The 23,686-nt window shown below is 37.5% G+C and overlaps 1 protein-coding gene across 1 annotated transcript; it reads right to left on the bottom strand.

The window, feature by feature from the left end:
- Window positions 1-75: 75 nt before the first annotated feature.
- MTNR1A (melatonin receptor 1A) lies at window positions 76-23,053 on the bottom strand. The gene is made up of 2 exons (XM_036764986.1): window positions 22,801-23,053; window positions 76-944 (listed from the first exon to the last, which is right to left on the bottom strand). The coding sequence occupies exons 1-2, from the start codon at window positions 23,051-23,053 to the stop codon at window positions 76-78; spliced, it is 1,122 nt and encodes a 373-aa protein (XP_036620881.1).
- Between the last annotated feature and the right edge of the window lie 633 nt (window positions 23,054-23,686).

Consider the following 23,686-nt stretch of genomic DNA (forward strand, 5'->3'; position numbering starts at 1 on the left):
CTCAGGAGAATACTTAGCTATGGCTGAGCACGTAAAGAAAAATAAACAAATCCATGAGCACCAGCAAGGTTCTTTTCACAGAAAGTCCACTTTTATTTGATTGTTGTTGGTCATCAGAGGAGAGGGTTTGCTTTTCATTCTCTCTGGCACATCATTAGAGCTATCCACGAAGAATACTTTTCCTGAGCAAAGGGACATTATAATTCTTCTGTACTCCCTTCTGAAATTCTGGTTCAGTAATCCATATACAATGGCATTAAGGCAGCTATTAAAATAGGCCATGTAGTAACTGGACACAAACAACCACTCTGGAATTCTGGGAATGATCTTGACAGGATTGACAGCCACTGCAAGACCTATAAAGTTTAAAGGACCCCAGCAGATGGCAAAAAGTACAAAGACCACGAACATGGTGACAAAGTTCCTGAAGTCATGCGGTTTCAGTTTGAGCTGGTTGTCAGGTTTCACCCTCCGTCTTATCTGAAGGACAAGGATCCATATTCTCAGGTAGCAGAAGGTGACAATGATGATGGGAGTGATGAAATGGAAAGTCACAATGGTTATTGTATATGCAGAGCTGACCGACTGTGCGAATGTGCAGGAAAAGACCCTCGGGTCATACTGGAGTGATCCAATCAGTAAATTGGGCACGATGGCCACAAAAGTCAGCAGCCAAATTATAACCACATAGCAGAGGGAATTCTTGTTACTATACAGCTTGTCATACTTGAAGCTATGGCAGATGTAGCAGTAGCGGTTAATGGCAATGCCAGTGATGTTGAATATGGATCCAATGACGCTCAGACCCATCAGAAAACCACTAATTTGGCAGTGCAAGTATCCCAGGTTCCATCCATTGTGAAATATAGATGTAAGGACCAAGGGGTATGGATAGACTGCCACTACCAAGTCTGCGACGGCCAGGCTTACCACAAATATGTTGCCTAGAAAAAAATTATAAAATATATTAATTTCATCCTTTGCATTAATTTCAATTTTATTATATAGGAATTTCTGAAATTTCACTTTGCTGAACAGCAAATGGACTCTTTAATTATTTTGAATTCCAAATAGAAATATTTCTTCTCATTTCATAAGGAAATATAATATACTATTCACTTCCTACATTGTAATTTTAAATCAAACTTCTCTTTTGACCAGTCAAATTGCCAAAGAGATACTATATAAGGGAAAATACAACAAATTTGTTTGAAGAAATAAGAGGTCAAGAATATTGAGAGATTGCACCCCAAAAAAATCAAGTTGAGAAGAGCTCAGCAGTACCAGAACCTAGACTAGTAGTAGTAATTTACCAAAGCAATCTCATGCTGGAAACAAAACTGAAAAGTATACCTGTGGAAGAGACAATGAGACTTAGAAACAAATGTTTACCTCAATTTAGTATACAAGCTACTACAAAGGAATCCCTTATTTGTCAAGAACTTCTGGGTAAAATGGAAAGCAATTTGGTCAAAAATTAGTCTAGATCAGCATCGTATATCTTTTATCCTAATAAATTTCAGCTCACCAAAGGATATAAATATAAATGTCACAACACAAAAATTAAAAAATGAAAGATTATATATTTCAAAATTATGGATAGGATAACAATTCATAACCAGACAAGGGAAAAAAGAAAGCACAAAAGACAAAAACAGGTAATAGTGGTTACATAAATATATTAATTTATAAACTGCATAAAATTTAAAAGCTTTTGTATAAATAAATCAACTACAAACATACTACTATAAAACAACTCCAAACATAAGAAAATGCATGAAGTAGGAAAAATCCTCACGTTAAGTATTTTTTATTCAAATTAGAAATATAAGATCTATAGAGAACTCACACAAATGTCATTCCTCAATAGATACACAAATACATTCATCATTGGTCTTCTTTGAGAACAAAGCACAAACAACAATTTGTGAGTAGTAATAGCTGCCCACCCCCCACCGCCCCACTCAACTGGCCAATTCCAGTTGGGCAATGCTCATTTTTTCCTTTCTTCCATCCCCTACTCCTTCTTCCCTCTCTCTTTCCTCCCTCCCTCCCTCTCTCACTCCTTCCTCCTCCTCTTGTCCACATGGAAAATCATAATGATGGGGTGATGGAACCTGGACAACTAAAAGGAAAAAAACATGTCTTTGAAAGCAACCCAGTCCCTGAATTTGCCCATGTATTTCAGCAGCCCAGATCACTGGTGTCTTGCCCAAGGCATCTGGCTCATCCCAGCCCACCTAGATATTTGACACTCCTTTCACAGTCCTTCTTGTCACACCATAGGGTATTTACCACTCTTTAATCCCATCCAGATATTTTCACTTTCCCTTTTTGTATATAAGTAGGTCCCACCCCCATTAAAGTGCAGATTCACTAGCAATCTAGCCTGTGCTTTTAGCATTACCTTGACTAGAAGAAGGTTTGAGTGCATGAATTCTTTCCAGATGGATGCCACTCCATACTCAGACATTTCAGTGTTCCCAGCAACCCCACACTGCATCAATACCCTTACATGTGGGTGCTTTGCCCAAAGGAATATGCATTTTGATCGCTTAAACCTTGCAAGATATCTTGGGATTTATGGACTAGATTTTTTTCCCTCTTCTTTATTTATTCTATCATTTAAAAAATAACTGACAATTAACTCTTGTGCCATATAGTTTCATTTATGATTTTTTTTTAAATAGAGCACTGGAAAACCAGGCTTTGATAAAGCCCATTGGGATTCAAATGGAGCCAGCTACTTTGACCATGCCTTGAATCCAAATCACTCTGGCTCTCACTGATTGGACAATAATAAGTCCTACAAGCCTCACTTGGTACTTGTTTGGGTTTTGATGGTTCAGAGCAAGTGCAAATAGCAATTGTATCTGTCCAGGCCAGAAACCCTGAGGGTCTTCCCCTCCCAGTTTGATTCTTTTTTTTTTTTTTGAGTAGGCAAACTAGGCCATCTTTAGCCTCATTTTTTACCTAAGCTTAAATCACTAAATGGATGTTGCCCCAGGGAAATTCACAACTGGGAAAGATCTGAGCTTAAAAAGGCCAAGATCTCCCACTGCATCTGAGGTCATCTCCAGTCATCCTGACTTATCTCTTGCTACTGGATTCCAATGATCCTAGAGGAAAGAGAGTGAGGCTGGTGACTTTGCAGAGACCTGCCTCACTTAATTCCAATTCATTTGCAGGTCAAGATATCACCTTCCTGATGTCATTGGTATTCTTTCAAGAATGAAAGACAAACAACAACAATATACATTGCATATATGCTTATGTGTGTGTATACACCTATGTATGTATGTGTGTGTATATAAATGTATATATTTATGTGTATATGTGTGTGTATGTGATATAGCCATGTTTCAAAAAAAATGCAAACTGTAAATTACCTTAAAAACACCTCATAAATCACTAACAACAGGAGAAATCAAATCAAAATGACAGTGAGGTTTTGCTTCACACCCATCATATTGGAAAGATGACAAAAGAAATAGCCAATATTGGAGGAATGTAGGAAGTCAGGAACACTGACAGATTGCTGTTATCCCTGTGGATTTGTCCAACAATTCAGGTAATCAATTTTGAACTATGTGAGAAAGTCAATAAGCTGTTGATACACTTTTAAATTGAACATAAATGCCAAGGGGCAAGTGACAGAAAGATATATCTAACATACACCAAAATATTCATATCAGCATTCTTCAGAATCCAGTAGCAGAAAAGAAAAACAAAAACAAAGAAAAGGGAATCAATGTAGCTGTTCATCAGTTGGAAAATGGCTTAACCAACTGTGGTGTATGAATGCAATGTAATTTTATTGAGATGTTCATAATAGCTCCTGTGAGGAATTCAGAGAAACATCGGAAGAGTTTGAAGTGATATATGTCCAAAGAAAGCAAAACAATGCTTACAATGTCTACAAAAATATAAATAAAAAGGAACTCTAAAAGGAATGCAAAGACTGAAGAACTGTCACAACCCATCATGGCCCTTAGAGAAAAGGTTAGAAAACAAACTTAGATTTTAGTAGTGCCATAGAGCACTATGGGTATGGAACGTTGTGTACTGTTTTAGGCACACAGTCACAGTGTCAGTTGGTTTTACTTAGCTGTTTCTCATTGTGTAAAGGGAAGAATAATTGGGTTGTTTTGAGGAGGGATCTCTGGAAATTTCTGTGACATAAAAGAAAATGCATGATTAAAACTTATTATTTTAAAAAGATATACAAAATAATACAAGGTGAAGATAAGCCCCAGGAAAAATACGTGCTAGAAGTGCAACAATTTAAATAAAGTTAACTTGAAAAGGCCACAAAACTTTGGATAAATAAAATGGCCAATAATAATAACGTGCTGCCCAAATTAAAGAACATGTCTTTCTTTTTGGTTGTCATTAATGTGTGTTTTCAGGAGGCTTTGGGGGGTGTGGTCAAGGCAGTGGCAACCAGGTGACATCCTTGATATCTCACAATCATTCACCCCCCCCCCCAGTCAGTTGCCAAATCTTACCATTTTTGTCTCCACAACATTTCTTATACATTTCCCCTCTCTCCAATCAAATGAGAAAGTATTTACAAAGTGCTTAGTGCAGTGCCAGAACATAGTAGACATTATATAAAGGCTTGATCCTTTCCTTTACCCTCTCCAAACACCTAGCCAATGCCCTAGTCTAGTCATGACTTGGATTGTTTCAATAGCCTTCTTGGAGTCCCCACCTCATCACTCTCTACCCCAATCCATCCTCCACATGACTACCAAGTGATTTTTCCTAAAACACAAGTCTGACCATGTTCCTTCCAGTCTTCCTCACTCACGAATCTTAGGAAGTTCCCCGTTACCTCTAAGATCAAAAACCAACTTCTCTGTTTGGCATTGAAAGTTCTTCACAACTTTGTCCCAACCTGCCTTTCCAGTCTTACACCTTATTCCCCCCTCCACACTCTACAATCCAGCCCTACTGACCTACTTGCTGTTCTCGACACAAGACACTCCTTCCATCTCCACACTGACTATCTTCCATGCCTGTGATGCTACTATTCTTCACCTTGTCTCTCTAGAGACTCAGCTCAAAAATTACTTTTAGCAGATCTCCCCAAGTTACCTCCTGCCCTAAGATTTCTCTTCTAAGGTTAATTTGTATCTCCTATACATATATATATATATATATATATATATATCTTGCATCTATTAGGTGTCCCAAAAATCTTGGTGGAGACTAAGTTTTAATAGCTTAAAACTGCACTGAGACTTTTGGGACACTCTGTACCTGTTTATTCATGTCTCCCTCCTCCACTTAGAATGTGTTCCCCTTAAGGGCATTTTTGTATCTGCTTGCCTACCCTTAGCATAGGACTGACTACAATGATGAGAACAATCAAATACATCTTCAGAAGACTCAGGTACGTCAGAGAAAGAAAGAATCATGTCAGTTTCCATATTTGCAGAATTTATAAAAATCTAACATCTGGTCACTTTGCATAGTTACAGAATTTAAAATTGAAAAATTCAACAATTTAAAAATATTTATCAAGTACCTACTGTGTGCAAAGCACTACAGTAGGTGTTGGACATAGTGTAACAACAATCTGTTAGCAGCTGTGTAAAACCAACAACACCAGCACACAGAAGGGCTGCTAACACAGATTCTTTGATCTGCTTTTCTAAGGAAAGCAACTTTAAGGGGTTAGCAATCTCAGTTTAGTTAAACATATATATATCATTCACTTAGTTCAGGGGGAAAAGATCAGCCCCTTGAATTTCAGGGCAAATACAAACAGAAATTACAAACATCAGCAGACAGACCTTGTCTGATTCAAATCACAGTTCAGTTACCAAAGAAGTAGCAACATCTATCTGGGTTACAAAGCTGGTTGCAGGGAGCGGGGGAGGGAGGTCGGGTTCAAGGGCTTGTCCAGAGTCTCCTCACCCATATTCTTTCAATGAGTGTACTCCCAAAAGTCAAACACCAATCTCAGGTCTTATATACCTGTCTCAGGGCCCTGGGGCACTTGAGGCTCACCATTTAGAGTGTGAGAAATCAGTGTAGGAAAGCTCCAAACACAAGCACTACATCATATACAATTCAATGACTTTCCATTATCTTAGTGCTGAGAAACATTCCAAGATAAAAAAGATCCCACAACCTGCCTCATTAAAACAAAGACCAGAATCATTAAAGGCACTTAAGAGAAGAACAGCAAAAAGCCCCCCCACCCTGATTATCATTACACATAGAAATACAAAAATCAGCAAAGCCCTGCCCTCAATCACTGACAATCTAACAAGGCAAGCATAACATAACCAAATGAGTATGCTACCAAGGAGGACTCCACAGGGACTGTGGAGAAACCTAGAGTGATCTAAGGGTTAAGCAAACGAACTTTGCTATTGTCCTTTGTCCATAAAGCCTCAGTTGGCTAATTTCACCAAACAAAGATGATTTCGAAGAAGTACATTATTAACGTTAATAAGCATAGCTAACTAGAAAAGTGATTTTCCCCATCTAAATATACTTTTCAATAGAACTCCCATAAAAACACACTTTCAAAAAATTCAGCTGCTCGAGACAAAATAAAAGTGATGTTAACTATACCTCTTCTGATAATTAACTCTAATTACCAATAAAATGATTAGCTGTAATTTAAAATGTACATGTGCTGCATAACTCCAGGTGGATGAATTTTCATTTTGAAAAAACATGGACATGGTAAAGAAAATGGGTTTTAAAAGCACATTCTCTTTCAATCACTATATTCATGTCCAAACTTCACCATGTCAAAATAACCTAATGTAGATCTATAGAAAAAAATTCATTTTCAAATACAATTATAAATAATGTCAGGCAGTTTGAATGACTTTCATCCTCTTTAGTATGTTCCTTTTCAATTCAGGTAATTATGGTCAATTTCTATTCAGATCATTATACTAATAGAGCCATTAATATAATTTCCTCTGAACTAATAGGGTTTTTCAAAAGTTCAGAGGAAATTGTAAACTACAGGGTACACACAGACACACAAAACAATGGCCATCATGGAGTTCAGCCCAATGCTGTTTTCTTGAAGTTTGCCATAGCAAACTAGTTCATGACTTTAGCACTCACCCTGCTGGCAATAGGCCTATCTATACTTAGTCCAGATGGTCCCCAGGCAATATTCATAATCTCTTGTCAGAACCTTTCCTTTCAGAGCTTATGTTCTCCTAGCCACAGCCTTTGAGAACACAAGGTCACCTCCATGTTATGATGAGGCATCAGAGTAAGATATCGTTGGCTTAGTGATTGAATAATTAAATTATAGGAACAATAAGACATTTAAAACTACATCCTGGCTACTCCCTAAGGCAGCCCTAATCCTCTGCCCCAACCTCCAATAGATTATCTCTCTTGTTTTAAAAGCTCTCCAAAGAGAAAAAAATTCTACAAAATGGCTCCTCTATTCACCAGTCATTCTTTTTATTATTAAATATTATTTTTTCAATTAATGTTTATTTTCTCTCACTCCCACCTGTACTAAACAAAACATTTGTTACAAATAAGCATAGTCGGAAAAAAGTAACTCCCAAATGAGCCACGGCCAAAGTATGTCTCATAATGTCAGATGTCAGGAGGTGAGTAATATAGATCGTCATCAGGCATTAGGAAGCATAGCTGGTCATTGCATCGATCGGAGTTCTTAAATTTTTTCCTTAGTTGTTCATTTTTACAAGGTTGTTATTTCACTAACCCATTCTAACATCAAATGTGAAGATGCATGCGTCATTATTATTATTTGGTCAGACCTTGATTTTATTGACATATAGTCATGGGGAGAAAACATGAATGATTTTACTATCAGTGCTAAAATCAAACAAAATGAGAGCTCACTTTAAAAAAATTGCCTACACTTCCACAAAGAAGAAAAGTAACATGATGAGATCAAGGTGCTCTATGTCAGATTCGGAAGCAAAGATTGCTTTTGTCTTGCTCTCATCAAACAGGCATTAGCTATAGTTCTTCCCTTCATAGATGCACAATTTCCCCCATGTTAGAAATTTCCTTTGACCCCACTGTTGCCCCTAGTTATGATTTAATCTCCCAACTACTTTTCAAGTGAGGGATCCACAACCAGTTGCCTCTGTTTCCTTCCCACCTATTTCTTCTTTAGCCCTCTGTGATATGGTAGATGTTCCTCTACCATCTTACTGAAACTGACATAGTATATCTCTGAAGTCCTGGAGACCAAAAGCCCAGGGTTCAAAACCTCCCACACACACTTTGTAGCTACACGAACAATTTCTTGTATTCATCCCTTCACCTCTATTTCTACTGTAACACATTAGGACAGGGTCTTATCATATGCCTAGACTATGAAATAATCTCCCGACAATTTTCCCAGACTTTACTCTCTCCTCTGCTGGTCTCTCCACCATATTATTACCAGAACATGTTTTTTTTTTCAGACACACACACACACATATGTTTTTCATATATGTGTATATATATATACATATGAATATGTCTGCATATGCATTCATGGGTTTTTCACACGTACACACATAATAGTTTTTCATATATATGTAATATCTACACATACATATATACATTTGTTTATATATATGTATGTGCACACATATGCATACATACACGTACATATTTGCTCCTTTACCAGCTTAGAAAAATCTAGTAGATTCCAAACTGGTCTACCTAGAAAAGACCATGATGTCTAATTCCAAGGCTTTGCCCACAGTGTTTTGTATGCCTGCCATGGCCTCTTCAATTACCACCTGCTTAATTACCACCTATTTATTAAAACCCAATTTAACTGCCACCTCTTCCATGAAGCCTTCCTTAATTCCCCAGATTGGTACTGACTTTCTTCATCTGAACTCACAGAGTACTTAACATTTCCACTCTCTAATGTGCTTATGATGTAATATTGTGCATTATAAGGGGGTTCATGCACGTGTTTCAAAACTCCTCTAAATTTAATAAGCATATGTATCCTTTAATCAAAAGTTGGTATCTTTTGTGCTTGAGGAAATGTTCTTTATTGCAGATGGCGCTTAGTAAATATTTGCTGTTCATTGTTGATCTTCCAGAGCAGAGACGGCACCAAATACAGTACCATGTGCATCATAGATGTTGGGTAGGCTTTGATTGGATTGAACATTTACACTCTCAATTCTTGGAAATTTGACTAAAAATATAATTTTATGAAACCATTTAAGTTAAAATATTTAGGAAAAAATCACAGCTGAATCTTTTCATGCAATGAAGAAGAGTGAAATAATTATAGAAATTATACTTACATACTGATATTTAAAAATGGATATACCTTTCTCTGGCCATGAATAAGGTTCACTACCAGGTCATTGATTGTCAATAAATCTAAATCCACCCACTGTGTGGTTGATCAAATCTGGATTTGGTAAATAATTAGCAATAGCCTATATTTCTACAAGGATCAAATGAGATAATATTTGTAAAGCATTTAACACAGTGCCTGGCACATAGTAGGAGTGTAATAAATGTTTGTTCTCTTCCCCTGAAAGTGAAGCCAAATCAAATAAATGATAAGAAAATATTGGGTCTATGTGATTTGCTGGGCCCAATCACATTTCTACACCTTGAGTGAGGATCTCATTACGATGGCCTCTAGGGGAAAAAGACAGAATGAATGTTTTGTTGTATATACTTGGTAGCAGTATAAATTATGATTTTAAAAGCAAAATACTAGAAAAACATAATGAGGGCATCTGGTATTCCTAGATTCAAAAAGTCCTTAGTTTATTCCTCTAGCTACTTATGCTCATCTATAGGAAGAAAGGAAATTATATCTATTTGATACCTGCTATGTGGAAAAATGGAAACCTGATGAGATCATGATTTTAAATTGTTTTCAGATTCTCTAGATTCTGGTCACAGTCATAGAATTACAGAATAATAGAATACGAGATTTGGAAGGGACCTCAGCAGCCATCCAGTTGAATCTATGCACAAAAGGATTTCCCATTGTATCATACTGGACAAGATATTGGGGCCTCTCATTGAAGGTTCCTCCAAGAAAGGAGAACCTCCTACCTCTTGAGGCAGCCCATTCCACTTTTGAATAGCTCTAATCTGACATCAAACCTAAATCTATTTCCTTACAACCTCTGCCCATTTCTCCTGGTACTGCCAGAAGTAAACCCACCTCCATTGGCAGCCCTTGAAATATTCTTCTCTTCCCTAGACTGAACATATGTCATGGCCTCAAGGTCTTTAACCACCCTGGTTGCCCTTTTTCAGATGTTCTTATCTTATCAATATTTTTCAGAAACTTCAGCACCAAGAACTTGACACAATACTCCAGATGAGGTTTGATCAAAGCAGAGTACAGGGGACTAACATCTCCCTCTTCCTGGAATCTATGTCCTTCTTAATGGAACCCAAGATCACATTAGTTTTGTTTTGTTTTGTTTTGTTTTTGGCTCTCACATCACATTGTTGACCCATATGGATCTTGTAGTCCACTAATATCCCCATATCTTTTTCAGGAAAAAAAAATGCCTGCTATCTATCTATGCTTCACACTCCAAACCCAATTTTTCCAGCATTTAGAATTTGATGAAGACATGGTCTAACAACAATGCTACTTGCTGCTACTGTGTCTGGGCAAGGCCAATAACACCAGCACACAGGAGAGCTGCTAGAACAGAATCTTTGATCTGCTTTTCTAAGGAAAGCAACTTTAAGGGGTTTACAATAGCACTTTAATCAAACATACATATATCACTCACTTAGTTCAGGGGAAAAAGTCAGCACCCTGAACTTCAGAGAAAATACAAACAGAAATTACAAACAGAGAAAATATAAATGGAGCAAATAACACAAATCAACAGAAAAACTACTAGCTGACTGACCAAAGCTATACATACATAGTTACCAGACAGTGAAGCACCAGCATCTGGTTTTTCAAAGCCAGGGGGATCCTTAACAGCTACTCAAAGTCTCCACATCAACACCCTTCCAATAAGTTAGCCCCAAACAAAATGCTAACCTCAGAGTATATGTACACTTCTTCAGGGTCAGAATGCTTCACACCTCTTAAGAGTTTCATACCTCTCATGACCTAACTAGCAAAAGGGTGTGGGCCTTCCTACAAATGAAGGCAAAACTCAACCAAAGACACTTGATTGCCTTGGTGCTGAGAAGCACTCCAAAAGAAAAAAACAGTAAAAAATCCCACCTTGCTTGCTCTTATACGTGGTTATGAATGGGTACATCTTTAAGTTTAAAAGAGATGGTGGTAGAAATATATGGATATATTTATTAGTGGAAAAAAAAGATAAGTGTATATGATGTTTTCCTCCAAGAGGTTATCTAGTTAAAAATATAAGCAGATTGAGATAGGTATCCACATAGAATTAACAAAACTATGCACTTTTATTAAGTGCTTAATACGTGCCGGGCATTGTGCTGGTCACTAGGAAGACAGAGAAGAAATAACAGTCACTACTTTCAAGGAGCTTTCAATCTAAAAAGAAGGTAGGACATTGAAGAGGAGTTAGGGATGCCATGGAGGGCAACTCTCACTCTTTCCCAATAAACATCTTTGGCAATACTATGAGATAAAGAGTCCCATTCATCTGGCTCAATGTAGCTTTTTTTTCTTGGGCTTTGATGTTCTTTGTTTATCACTCCTTTTGACCCAAATCAAAATGGAATACATAAATAATTATGAAAGAATTCTGAATAAATTAATTTAAAATATTGAGGATAATGAAGGAGATAACGAGAGTTTTTATTTGCCCATTGTACATTCAAGTCACCTGGAACAGATAACAATAGTCAACATTTACATGATGCTGTAAGGTTTGCAAAGCACTTTACATATGTTAAGTCATTTGATCCTCACAGCAACCATGTGAGGTAGATACTATTGTTATCTCTATTTTACATATGGGGAAACTAAGGCACATAGCGATTTAAGTGACTTAGAGTCACACAACTAGTAAGTGTCTGAGGCAGGATTCAAACCCAGATCTTTCTCACTCCAAGCCCTTTGCTCTATCCATTGTGCCACCCAGATCCCTGTTTAGGTACTAAAATAATGGGAAAATGTGAATGCAGAGCCACTGTTGGTAAAATGTGAATGGGAGAATGGGAGATGTAGAGAAAGATTGGAGTAAGGTCAATGTTGTTCTTATTTTCTAAAAAGAAGAGTGCAAATTGTAGATCCCTGAGTTATTCTTGATTCCTGGGAAAATTCTAGGAAAGATCCTAAAAGTGATGGTTGGCAGCACTGATTACACACACACACACACACACACACACACACACACACACACATAAGGCAAGGAAAAAGTAATGCTAGACTAACCTCTTCACTTCTTTTTCAATGAGATTACTAAACTGGTAGATAAGGGGAATATGTTTGCCTTTGACCAAAGCTGACTTCTTTTGGGAAAAAAAATCTAAATTTATTTCCATGACTCACTGTTTAGTAGTAATTGAAAAGTTATTAAGAAATCAATATAAAGTAACACAAAATATTTTATAATCCTAGCAGCTTTTAGTTATAATCATTCAGATACATTAGAGGTTTGCTATCGAAATCACTAAAAAATATATTATGTTTACCTAAAATTGACTTGTCATTTTGAGTAATACTTTATAGATATATTGATTACTTTGGATAAGAATAATTCCTAGGTATACGTAGAAATTAATAGCAAAATTGACTGCTTTCTTTACTAACTGCACAAGAACAGATGTATTTTATAAGAATTTGTTCTTTCCAAAAAATGGAAAAATTATACATAGTATCATGATAAATAATACATAAGTAGGCAAAAAGTAATTAAATGCAGAACAATTTATGCAATTGTAAATAAATACAGCTTTTGAATGACTTTATAACTCTGAGAAATGTAGTAACTAATCGTTACTTCAGAGGGTTTGTGGTAAAGCATGCTTCCTATTCTGTAGAGAAAATGGTGAACTCTAGGTATTGAATGAGGTATAACAGGTTGCATTTGTCCTTCATTTCTGAAGAGGACCATAACATCAGGGAAATGGTGACATGGCTTGCAGTTGACTTTGATATGAGTGAGGTAGGGCTGTGCAAGGTCACCAGCCTCACTTTCTCCTCCAGAGCCATCTGGGTCCAGTGACCAGATATTCATCAGGATGACTGGAGATGATCCAGGGTGAAATGGGAGACCCATTTTCAGACATGATGTCTGCACTAATTTCTTACAAGGAAGGGCACTCGTTTGAGGGCTCGTTGGGAAATGAAAGTATTTTTTTTTTAAAGCATGAATTAAAACATTTTCAAATAATACATTAGCAGCTTTATTATAATAACAATAATAGCATATTATTATTATTATTAGGATACATACAAGCAATACATTAACAAGTATACAACAGCCTTAAAAGCAAAATGGGCAGCCAAAACATATGATGGTCAAATACAAAAATCCCTGGGCTAACTCTCAAAAGACCCAAGTTCTAGTCCTAGTATCCTACTACATTGCTATGAGATCTTGCACATTTGTGCCTCTGTCAAGCAAGCAAATAGACTAGATGATCTCTTTTCCAGCTCTAATGATCAATGCATAAAACACTTAACTTGGAGTCAGGAAGATTTGTCTTCAATTCCTGACTCAGACACTTACTACCTGTGAATCTTGGCAAGTCACTTAACTTTTCTGCATCTCAGGTTCCTCACCAATAAAATAGGAGGATTGGACTCAATGGCCTTTCTGGTCTCTTTCAGCTCTAAATCTATCACCTCATGATCTATGATAAATAACCAAAAAGCTTTCTAGCATTCAAGTCCATGAAAAAAGGAAACACAAACTTGAAGAGGAAAATGGGAATGAAGAAAAAATTGAACACAAAATTAAAGTAGGAGAAACCAAGACCAGTAAAAGTAAGAGTTAAATTACATTTTAAGATGAATACGATGTTATTGTAAAGGATTCAGGATGGGAACCATAAAGTAATACTGCTTAGTGATGATCCAAGAAAAAACTAGGCAGACAATTCTGGATTTTCACATTCGTTCTAGGATAATAATGAAAGAGGAAAAGCTAGAACAATTATTGAGTGTTGTCTTAGATTTTAATTACTTATAATGAAGGTTTCCAGATAGTTTTATCAGGAGTTACTGGTAGGTTCTGAAAGGTAGCAAGCAGTAGTGGACTAGATTTGAAATTAGGAGACCTGGGTGTAAATATCACCTCAGAGATCTACTAGCTCTGTGACTCTCAGAAAATCACTTATAATCTCTGTGCCTCAGATTTCTCAGTATTGGTGGCATCTAAAGCCCCTTTGTGGAGCATCCAGGTAGCACAGTGGAGAGTGCCAGGGCTTAGAATCAGGAAGACTCATTCAAAATCTGGACACTTCCTAGATGTATGACCCTAGGCAAGTCACTTAACCCTGTTTGCCTCACTTTCCTCCTCTGTAAAATGGCAAACTACTCCATCTTCACCAAGAAAGCCCCAAATAGGGTCATGGAGAGCTGGACATGACTGAAAACAACTGCACAACAACAAAGTTTCTTCTAGCTCTAAATCTATGATCCTATGGTGCTCCCCTGGCAGTTTCCAGGTTTTTGTTGCCATCACACCCGTTCTGCAAAGAGTTCAAGTATCTCAGCAGAGAAGGGAATATATCTAGACACCCTCTCCCTTTATATCTCTACTCCCCTGTCCCCATGCTCTCTAACACTTCACCCTTTCAAGGACTTAACTGTAAGCATCCACACTTCACATACCACAGTGACCCCAAAGTTTTGAGGAAATAAAAGTATCTCTTCCTCATAAAAAATACTTTTTCTTCACTTAGGCCAACTGGTTACCTACAACTAGGAAATTCAGATACTCTAAAATGGATCCTTTATTGGATGGATAAGTATGGACAAATCTGAATACTACAATATTTAGGTTTTCCAATAATACATGATACACATAGTGGGCATGGGAAAACTGCAATACATTAAAAGCAAAGGATTATAAACAAGTAGCTATATAAAGAAATATATGATCCAAAAAGAAGATGGGCCAGTCATAGGAGAAGAGTGAGGGATAAGCAACAGAAAACTGAAATTCACCACAGCTGTGTGTGAGATGTCAAGAGAAAATAAGAAAGACCCCAGAAGATTGGGGGGACCCCAATAGGGATCACTAGGGATAGTGAATTGGAATGATTTCAATGGTATAGGGAATTCCCAGCTAAGGAAACACCCTCTACCAATGCAGGTCACCACTTGCTCTGTAAAATACAGCCTAGAGAGTTGCCTAGAGTACTTTGAGGTCACATAGCCATCATGTATCAGAGGTAGGACTTGAATGCAGATCTTCCTGGTTTAAAGGTCAGCTTTTGATCTACTATGCCATACTATCTCTCCTTATAATATGTCATTGAATTCTGAGTCACAATCATAGCTTTAAAAAATCAGGATGCAAGCAGACTAGTAATTGAATAGGTTGAGAAAGGAAAGTAATTAGATCCCTAGTTTTAAAAAATGTCTCTAGCTTCTGTTGAACTGCAAGTGTAGCTTTCAAATGTATTTGACCAATAATACTGAGGTAGGGACAGACCTGCATATTAAAAAGTGCTCCACTTGATGGTAAGCTCCTTGGGGGTAGAAACATAATTTAAACTTCTCTTATATTCCACATATAGCTATTACATTGATCAATTAACCATCAAGAATTCACTTCATGCTTAGCACTGTGCTAGAATACTCAAATCAATAAGCAGAAAAGATGCACTTATTTAGTGAGTCTGACATCTTTGGGAGAAGGCAAACTCTCAGATCCTTTAGAGTTAGGTTTCTCTCTCAGAACAAATTTATAAGATACTATCTTCCCACCCTAATAGGGGGAGTAAGGGACTGGTGGAAAGAAGTCAGGTTGCTTTCCATGGTGCTGAAACACAAGATGCCCAGGCACTATGCTCACATAGAAAAATAAACTATCTAAGATACAGGTATTGCTGCTGAAGATGTGGTTGAGCCAGGGCAGTAGACTAATGTGTTTGAGTTATGGTACAGGCAAATCTAGACTATAAGAGCCCAAATTGAAAATTAGCTCTCAGATAAGTAATTTAAAAGCACCTATCTGTGGGCAACACCTAGATAGTGATCTTATTCTCTTGTAAAATACTTTTGATTTTTGTTTTGAGACTTGGTCTCCCTATATTGCCCAAGCTGAAAGTGCAGCTGCCCCTCATGGGTCATATCCCAATATTGATCACCATAACCTGTTCTGTTTTTCTAACCTGGGCAGGTTCAGCCCTTCTTAGGCAACCTGGTAATCTTCTGCTTCCAGGGGCTCATGATAATGGTACCAGACTTAGTACAGACATCTCATCATCTTTAGCCTTAACATAGCTCAGAATTCCTGAACTCAATACATCTACCACCCTCAGTCTCCCCAAAATCAAGGACTAAAGGTGTGTGCCTCACCCAGCCAAAATCCTTTTGATTTAATACAGAAAATGTTTGATGTCACTAATTTCACATTTTTCAAGAGCTGCCTTGAATTATAAAAAAAATATGGGTATATAAATTCTGTGTATACATACCTATATGTACATATTTAAGATATTTTCAGGCTGGTTCATGTACAATGTTTTCTGGAAAATGCCATTTTGCAATTAGTGAAAAGAAAATACTAATAGAAAATTACTTTTAATAACCTTTACATAGTGAATATGGCTTATTCATTTGTTTTTTCTCTGAACACAATTCATAACAGAGGGCTCTTGGAAAGTAATTCCTTTCTCATCTCACGCTGTTTATAGGGATCAACAAAAATGTGACTGAATTTCCCAGAAGCTGTTACTTCTGATTTCACTGAACAAACACCCACGTTGCCAGCATATGGTAATTGATTCTCAATACTCTCTTGAGCGATTACAGATTTTATTACCATAATTTAAGAAAGAAAAATTTCTATTGTTCAGGAAACTGAGAAATAAAGAGAGCAGGAGGTTGAAATGCCAAGAAAATTGGAAATAGAAATTAAGGTTTCTCTTCTACAAATCACCTCCTTACCCATTTGAAAACCATCCTCAACCACAGATTGAGGTATTCCCCTATGTAAGGTACCCTGGAAGTCACAGATCATCAAAGCCAATCTAAAATTATCAAAGTGTTAAGCTGGTGAATATATGTATCTAGATCAAAAATTTCTTTTTATTTTTCCATCCAGTGGTAGCAAGAGAGGCAGTATTATGAGGGAAATCTATAATGAAAGAGGAGTGTGCCAATCATACAGCAAGAATAAGAGATAGTAAGATGACAGAATTCTAGTAATTCAAGATTATATTACATATATGTATATATTATATCCCTAGTACTTAGCAAATAGTAGGTGCTTAATGAATGAGTGAATATAATAGCTAACATTTATATGGTGCTTACCATGTGCCAGGCACTGTGTTAAGCACTTTGCCATTATTATCTTATTTGATCTTCACAACACAACAACCTTGGGAAGTAGGTGCTATTATGAGTTTCATTTTACAAAGTGAGGCAAATAGAGGTTAAGTGACTTGCTCAGGGTCACAAGCTAGTTTTACATATATAGAGTATTATATATAATATACATAAATATACAGCTAATCTTCAACTTTCATGGGGGCAATGTTCCTGAAAAACAGTGAAAAAGTAGAAAAAACCCACTAATGTTGATACATTGAACCTATGGGAAAGAAGGGGTTGGGTTCCCGCAACCACCAAAAACTGTAATCTTTTACTAGAGATTGATGGAAATATATTTTTCTGCATATAATTCTTCATAACAAAACATTAGTTCCGACAACTTTTCCTAACACAGTAACCATGAAATAATCCATAAAAGGCAATACACAAAATAAAATTGGTAACATAAAAACATTTTTTCTCACTAGTAATTCCCTAGAATTTTGTGATCTTTTGTGTTAAGATTTCAATTAAAAATATATTTCAGATAATAGTCACTTTTATAACACCTGAAATCTATAGTATCATAAATACTATAGAGCAAATAGAATCTTTAAAACTAAAGCACTTTTTAACTTGACTCTTATCTTCTATTGTGTCATATGGTGGTGTGAGTGTGTTGTACTGTATCCTACATTGCTGTAAACCTCTTTACCCTGGCTGCCCTCTGAAAACCAAGGGAGAAGTTGCTGGGACTTTAGTCACTGCCGTTGGAATATGCAGAGACTGGCAAGTTCTCAACATCACCTCAGATTCTGTCCTTTATGGCTGGTGGATAGTGTAGGAGATCATGAAGGATGTACCGACTTGAAATAATGCAACAGCTATGTCTGCTTTGTGGGTTTTTTAGATCCTTAAGGATCTCAGAATATGGGAACATAGCAGAGGGGAGGTGATGTCTAATCTGAAGGCCATGATAGATGGTGGGATTGACAGCCTCAATTTCTCTAGTTGGTTGACTAGACCAACAGCAGCTGCAGGGACAAAGTTTATCCAACACCTTTATTTTCTCACTAAACCACATCACTACTTTGCAAACTTGAGGTTAGAGCCCAAAGGACTTGCACTACACTTTGAGGGTATAACTGCAACATGAAACTTGAGTTTTAAAGATGAACAATGAAAATATGCAATAAATGCACACGGAGCTCTTTACACTACAATGGTGGGGTGAACAAGCCCAGTGAAACGCCAAGTAGGATACCAGTGGCTCCAGAAACTTACACTCATTGAACCTCTCATTTTTTCTCTACTGCACATGGCTGTGGTATGCATGGTTGTCAACATGGAAATGAAGTTACTAATAGAATCACACAAATGCCTGAAGTCATGAAAGTTGAACTGAGTGAATGTTAAAGATTAACTGTATACATCAGCTAGAAAAAAGCTTTCCTTGGTTTCAGTGGATGCTTTATAGAAGATTTGGGGGGGGGTGGTACACATAGAGAAGAACTGCTCAGGGTGAGAAGGTATAGAGAGAACTATTTTGATATGCATAGGTCTGATGCTGATAAAATCATGGACCCATCAAATCACTGGGAGAGAAAGCCAGATAGAATCCCAGGCTTCACTTACAGTCAACTTTTCCAAGCTGTGGGCCAGAAACTGCGATGGGGAGGGGCTGAAGGAGGAGGGGGTCTGAGAAAAGATGTGATGCTCATATTTATTAGATACATTTTTGTATAGCTCTCACCTAAATTAGATGCATTTTTCTTAGTGGATTCAAATCGAAGTGCAGTAAAATGATACCAACAGGGTGAATTTGCTTCCCCTAAGCGAATGAAACCCAGAGATTATTTGATATAGTTTGAAATGACAAGATCACATCTGAATTGGTAACTGTCAAATCTCAAAATCAGCATTGCCTACCATGGTCACTGTCAATCAGTGTAGGCTTATGACACAGATGGGTTGTGTTATCTCAAAATTTGTTACATTTTAACTTGAAGTGTGTAAACTGGGGATTAAATAATATTTGTGTGGAAGTTAAAAGTAACTTCAATATTTGTTGTATTTCTTAAACTTAAACATTTTCATGAGCAGACTATAATAAGCTAGCTTCCAGAAAAAGGCCTGGTAACTTTTTAAACATGGAAAATATCTCAGAAACATTTATACTCATTTGAAATGTTCAAAATTTAAATTGAATTATTCTACATTTTGCCTCTAAATTTTAAAGTGGAATGATATTCCTAGATTATGGATTAGAAACTCATCATGTATTGATTAATCATTCTTACTTTGCATTTGAGGAATCTTGAGACTGTAAGAAAGATTAAGGGACTTGTCCAGAGTAGCACACCTACTAAATGTCTGAGGTGAACTTTGAACCCATCTTCCTCATATCCCATCCAATACTGTAGCCTCTCAGTACTCAGTACATGGTAGTGATGATGATGATGGTGATGATGAATGATATTTCCCTCCACATACCAGGAAAATACCATTGATTCTGCATCAGTTGGGCACATTTTGATTTTTCTCTTTGAAGGTATGGAGAGAGATTTCACTGAGAGATTTTCAATGATAAATTTTCAAACTTCAAAATAGACATTAAAATCTCCTATGGCTACCACCTTAAGAAAATTTGTATGACTGGTTCTGTTAGTCCAGTGGTTTGCTACGTAAAGTTTGTAATGCCTCAATTTTAATAAACTCCTTTTTAATTAAGAAAAAAACCATCTGCTATGTTTGGAGAAGACCAAATTTGATTTTTATGTAAAATTTCAGGAACAAAGTACATATTGACACATTTCCTTTACACAGATTTTTCTTTCTATAATTACAAAATAACTGAACCCCAGAAAAGTTGTGACTTGCTTAAAGTCATAGGCTAATTAAAGGCAGAACAAGATCTAGAACCCATGTCTCTTAGGTCAGGGCTCTCAACTTCAAGATGTCACACTGTCTTATTCACAAACTCTGAACTCTTCCTCCTCCACCACCACCACCAGGAAGAGCAGCATCCAGGGAACCCATGGATGCTAGAAAGAAGAGTGTGTGGAACTAGAGAAAACTCAAGTTGATCCTTCAGTAAAAAAATCAGGGACAAACCAAGTTAACATTTCCTTTAAAAGTGAAATGACTTACATCATGTCTCCAAAGGCAAATTGAAATTCTAAAGCCAGGTTTCTTAAAATTTTTGCTCTTTTTTCTCTATCCCTAGCCAACCATCTATATTGCCAACACCATAAATCTAGTAGGAATAAAGAGAATGAGAGCAATAAGGCTTTACGTAATAGTCTTTGGTGAATCACATAAAATAACTACATCTGTCTAAAAACCATATTACAAACTGTCCTGCAGGTGGAAAGTTCCTTTTTATTGTGTCTGTCATTAAAAAATGATCATTCCAGAAAGCACCAGTGGGACATTTGTAGGCAAAGTCCCAGCAAGGCAATACTAGATGTGCATATCCCCTATTTTCCTCATCAAAATACTATTTAATATTCTTCCTCAGTAACAGCATTATTGATTTTATAAAATATTTTACCATGAAGCTCTTGAATAAAATGTAATTAAAGTTGGATGGAAATAGTAAAAGCTTTTTGATTTTTGAAGATACAATTTTCCATGCAGTCACATACCTGAGGCAGTATGGTGTAGTGGATAGAAAGCTAGTCTTGGAACTAGGAAGACCAGGGTTAAAGTCCCTCTTATAAAAGGATGTGAAGTTTAGATTTAGCCAAAGGGCCACACTTGAGGACCTAGAGGGCCACAGGTTCCCCACCCTGGTGTAAGGGATAACTATTGGACCTTTAGTCAGGAAGACCCGCTCTCAAATCTCACATTAGCTGTGTGTCATTCTCAGCTTTACCCTCCTCATCTGTAAAATGGGGGTATAAATACCTGCAAGACCTACCTCAGAGGGTTTTCCTAAGGCTCAAATGAGATAACAAGAAGAGCTTAATTAAATTAAAATATAATCACAAAAGCTGTATAGATTGTCAACATTATTGTATCCAGGGTTCTTTGCACACAGTGGGCACTTAATAAGGATCTGTTGGATTAGATGAATTAGCATCTTCACTTGGATGGTTCTCTCACAGATGGGCAAATTATCGCATCAGTGTACAATGCCAAAATATGATGCTAAAATAGTTTTCTCTAGGTGTCGAATAGTTTGCAGAAACTTATCTGAAATAAACCGTTTATCTTCAATTACTCACTGAAAAAGCAGCTATAAGTCAGGTACAAAATTATTCTTAAACTCTACATGAAAATGTCTATTTTGACACAACCATGACTGTTTCAAAAGATCAAACCAAAAAGAAATTGATACTTAACTGGCATATCCATGATGTCACAAACAAACATTTTGAGGATTTTTATAGTTCATTCATTCATCCATTGATTTATTCAGTGAGAATTTGTTAAGCACTGGGAGAAGACACAGAATTCCTAGCCCCTATGGCTTCTCCTGCCCACGTACTACATTTTCTCTCATATCAATAATTAAGATATCTAAATATCTTATATTTCTTATATTTATATGTAAATATCATATACATAAATATACACATCTGTAAACACAATTTCAAGACAAATGACTAAAATGTACAACTCAAATTGTGGGAATAGATTAGAGTAAGAGTTCTTGAGGTCCACAAACTTAAAAAAATAACTTGATAAGCAATACAACTGGTTTATTTCACAATAATAAATATTTTTTATTCATTTAAAAACATTAAGGGAAGAGGTGCAGAGGTCTCACCAGACTGCCAAAGGAGTCCATGATACCCACAAAGAGATTAAAAACTCCTGGTATAGAATAAGTAACAAGTTGATTTTAGGAACCGGCAGCAATGTGTATCCCCTAGTAGTCTAATGAACTCCACAACTTAAAATAAAAGTTGCTTTTTAAATCTTTCTTTCAGAAAATAGAAACCAATCCTAGCAAAATTTAAAGGTAAATTTTTTTGGTAGTCTGAAGACTATGTATTGCTTTCAAAATAACACTTTGGGTTGGGCAGTGTAGAGAAAATGCTTACTACTGAAATCTGTGAACTCTTGTGGAAAACCTTCAGGTAAAATAAATAAATGAGAGAGAGGGAGAGGGAGAGAGAGAGACCAACCAAGGGGGAAGAGATGTATCTGAAAGTGTTGTTCTAGAGTCTAGACCAAAAGACGTTGGCGTGGGAGAGAGAAAATGCAGTGAGAGTAGAGTTTGGTTCATTGCTGAGAAAAAGTTCCTAGAGGAAGAACTCTAGGACTGGCACAAGAAGATTTCGGGAGCGGCTCCCCGGTATCATCTCCTCCCTTTCTCACCTTGACTTACCCCCTTTTCTGAGTTTGTTTTTTTTTCCATTCCCCACATGTCTCCCAAGAGTCATTTTTACCTGCATTCCTCAACTTCCTGTTCCGATACACCGAAAGGATGACCAGGATGTTGCCCAAGATGTCCACTACAATAGTAAAGATGAGGATGGACGCAAGAGTGAAAGGTACCCATGCGGGCCGTTTTAAGGCGCTCTCCGCCCCGCTGGGATCCCGCCAGGAGTAGTTGAGCGGACCGCTGCTATTCTCCATCATTTTGTTGTCCTGAGATAAAATGACAGGGTCTCCCCCTTCCTCAAGCCCCTGCGTCTCCATCACTCTGTGGGCTTGAGAACCCCTCGGACAACTTCGGGTTTTTCCTCTACCTCCACTAAGCAAATCCACAGCACGGAGTGGGGATGGGGGTGGGGATGGATCGCTTGTTGCTCTATAGGCAAAGACCCAGAGGAAACTAAATCTGCACCCCTTCTGGGGTCCCTCTCCTCCTTAGGAGGAGTCTCCCTCTTCCTTCTCCTTAGAGGCTGAAGTTGCACCCCCTTTCTAGTTCTCTTTCTCCTCCCCGAGGTCCCCCTCCTTCCTTCTAAGGCTGAAGCTGCACCCTTTCTCTCTCAGGATGTGCCCCCTCCTCCTTGGGCGCTGAAGCTGAACCTTTACTGGGATCCCTCTTCTCCTGGGGGTCTCCCTCTTCTTTCCCCTTAGGAGCCGAAGTTGCACCCTCCCCTCTGGGGTCTTCCTTCGCGTCCCCTGAGTCTCCCTCCTCCTCTGAGGGTTAACCTGCACCCCTTCTGCGGTCCGCCTTCTAATCTTCAGGGTTCTCCCTCCTCCTTAGGGGTGGAAGTTGCACCCCTCTGGAGTACCCCTTCTCCTCCCCAAGTCTCCCGGCTCTTCCAGCCCTCCAGCTCTAGGCAAGTCCCCCTGAAGTGCACAGCTGCCCGACTCAGTCTCTTT

This window comes from Trichosurus vulpecula, chromosome 6 (assembly GCF_011100635.1).
Source record: "Trichosurus vulpecula isolate mTriVul1 chromosome 6, mTriVul1.pri, whole genome shotgun sequence".
NCBI lineage: Eukaryota > Metazoa > Chordata > Mammalia > Diprotodontia > Phalangeridae > Trichosurus > Trichosurus vulpecula.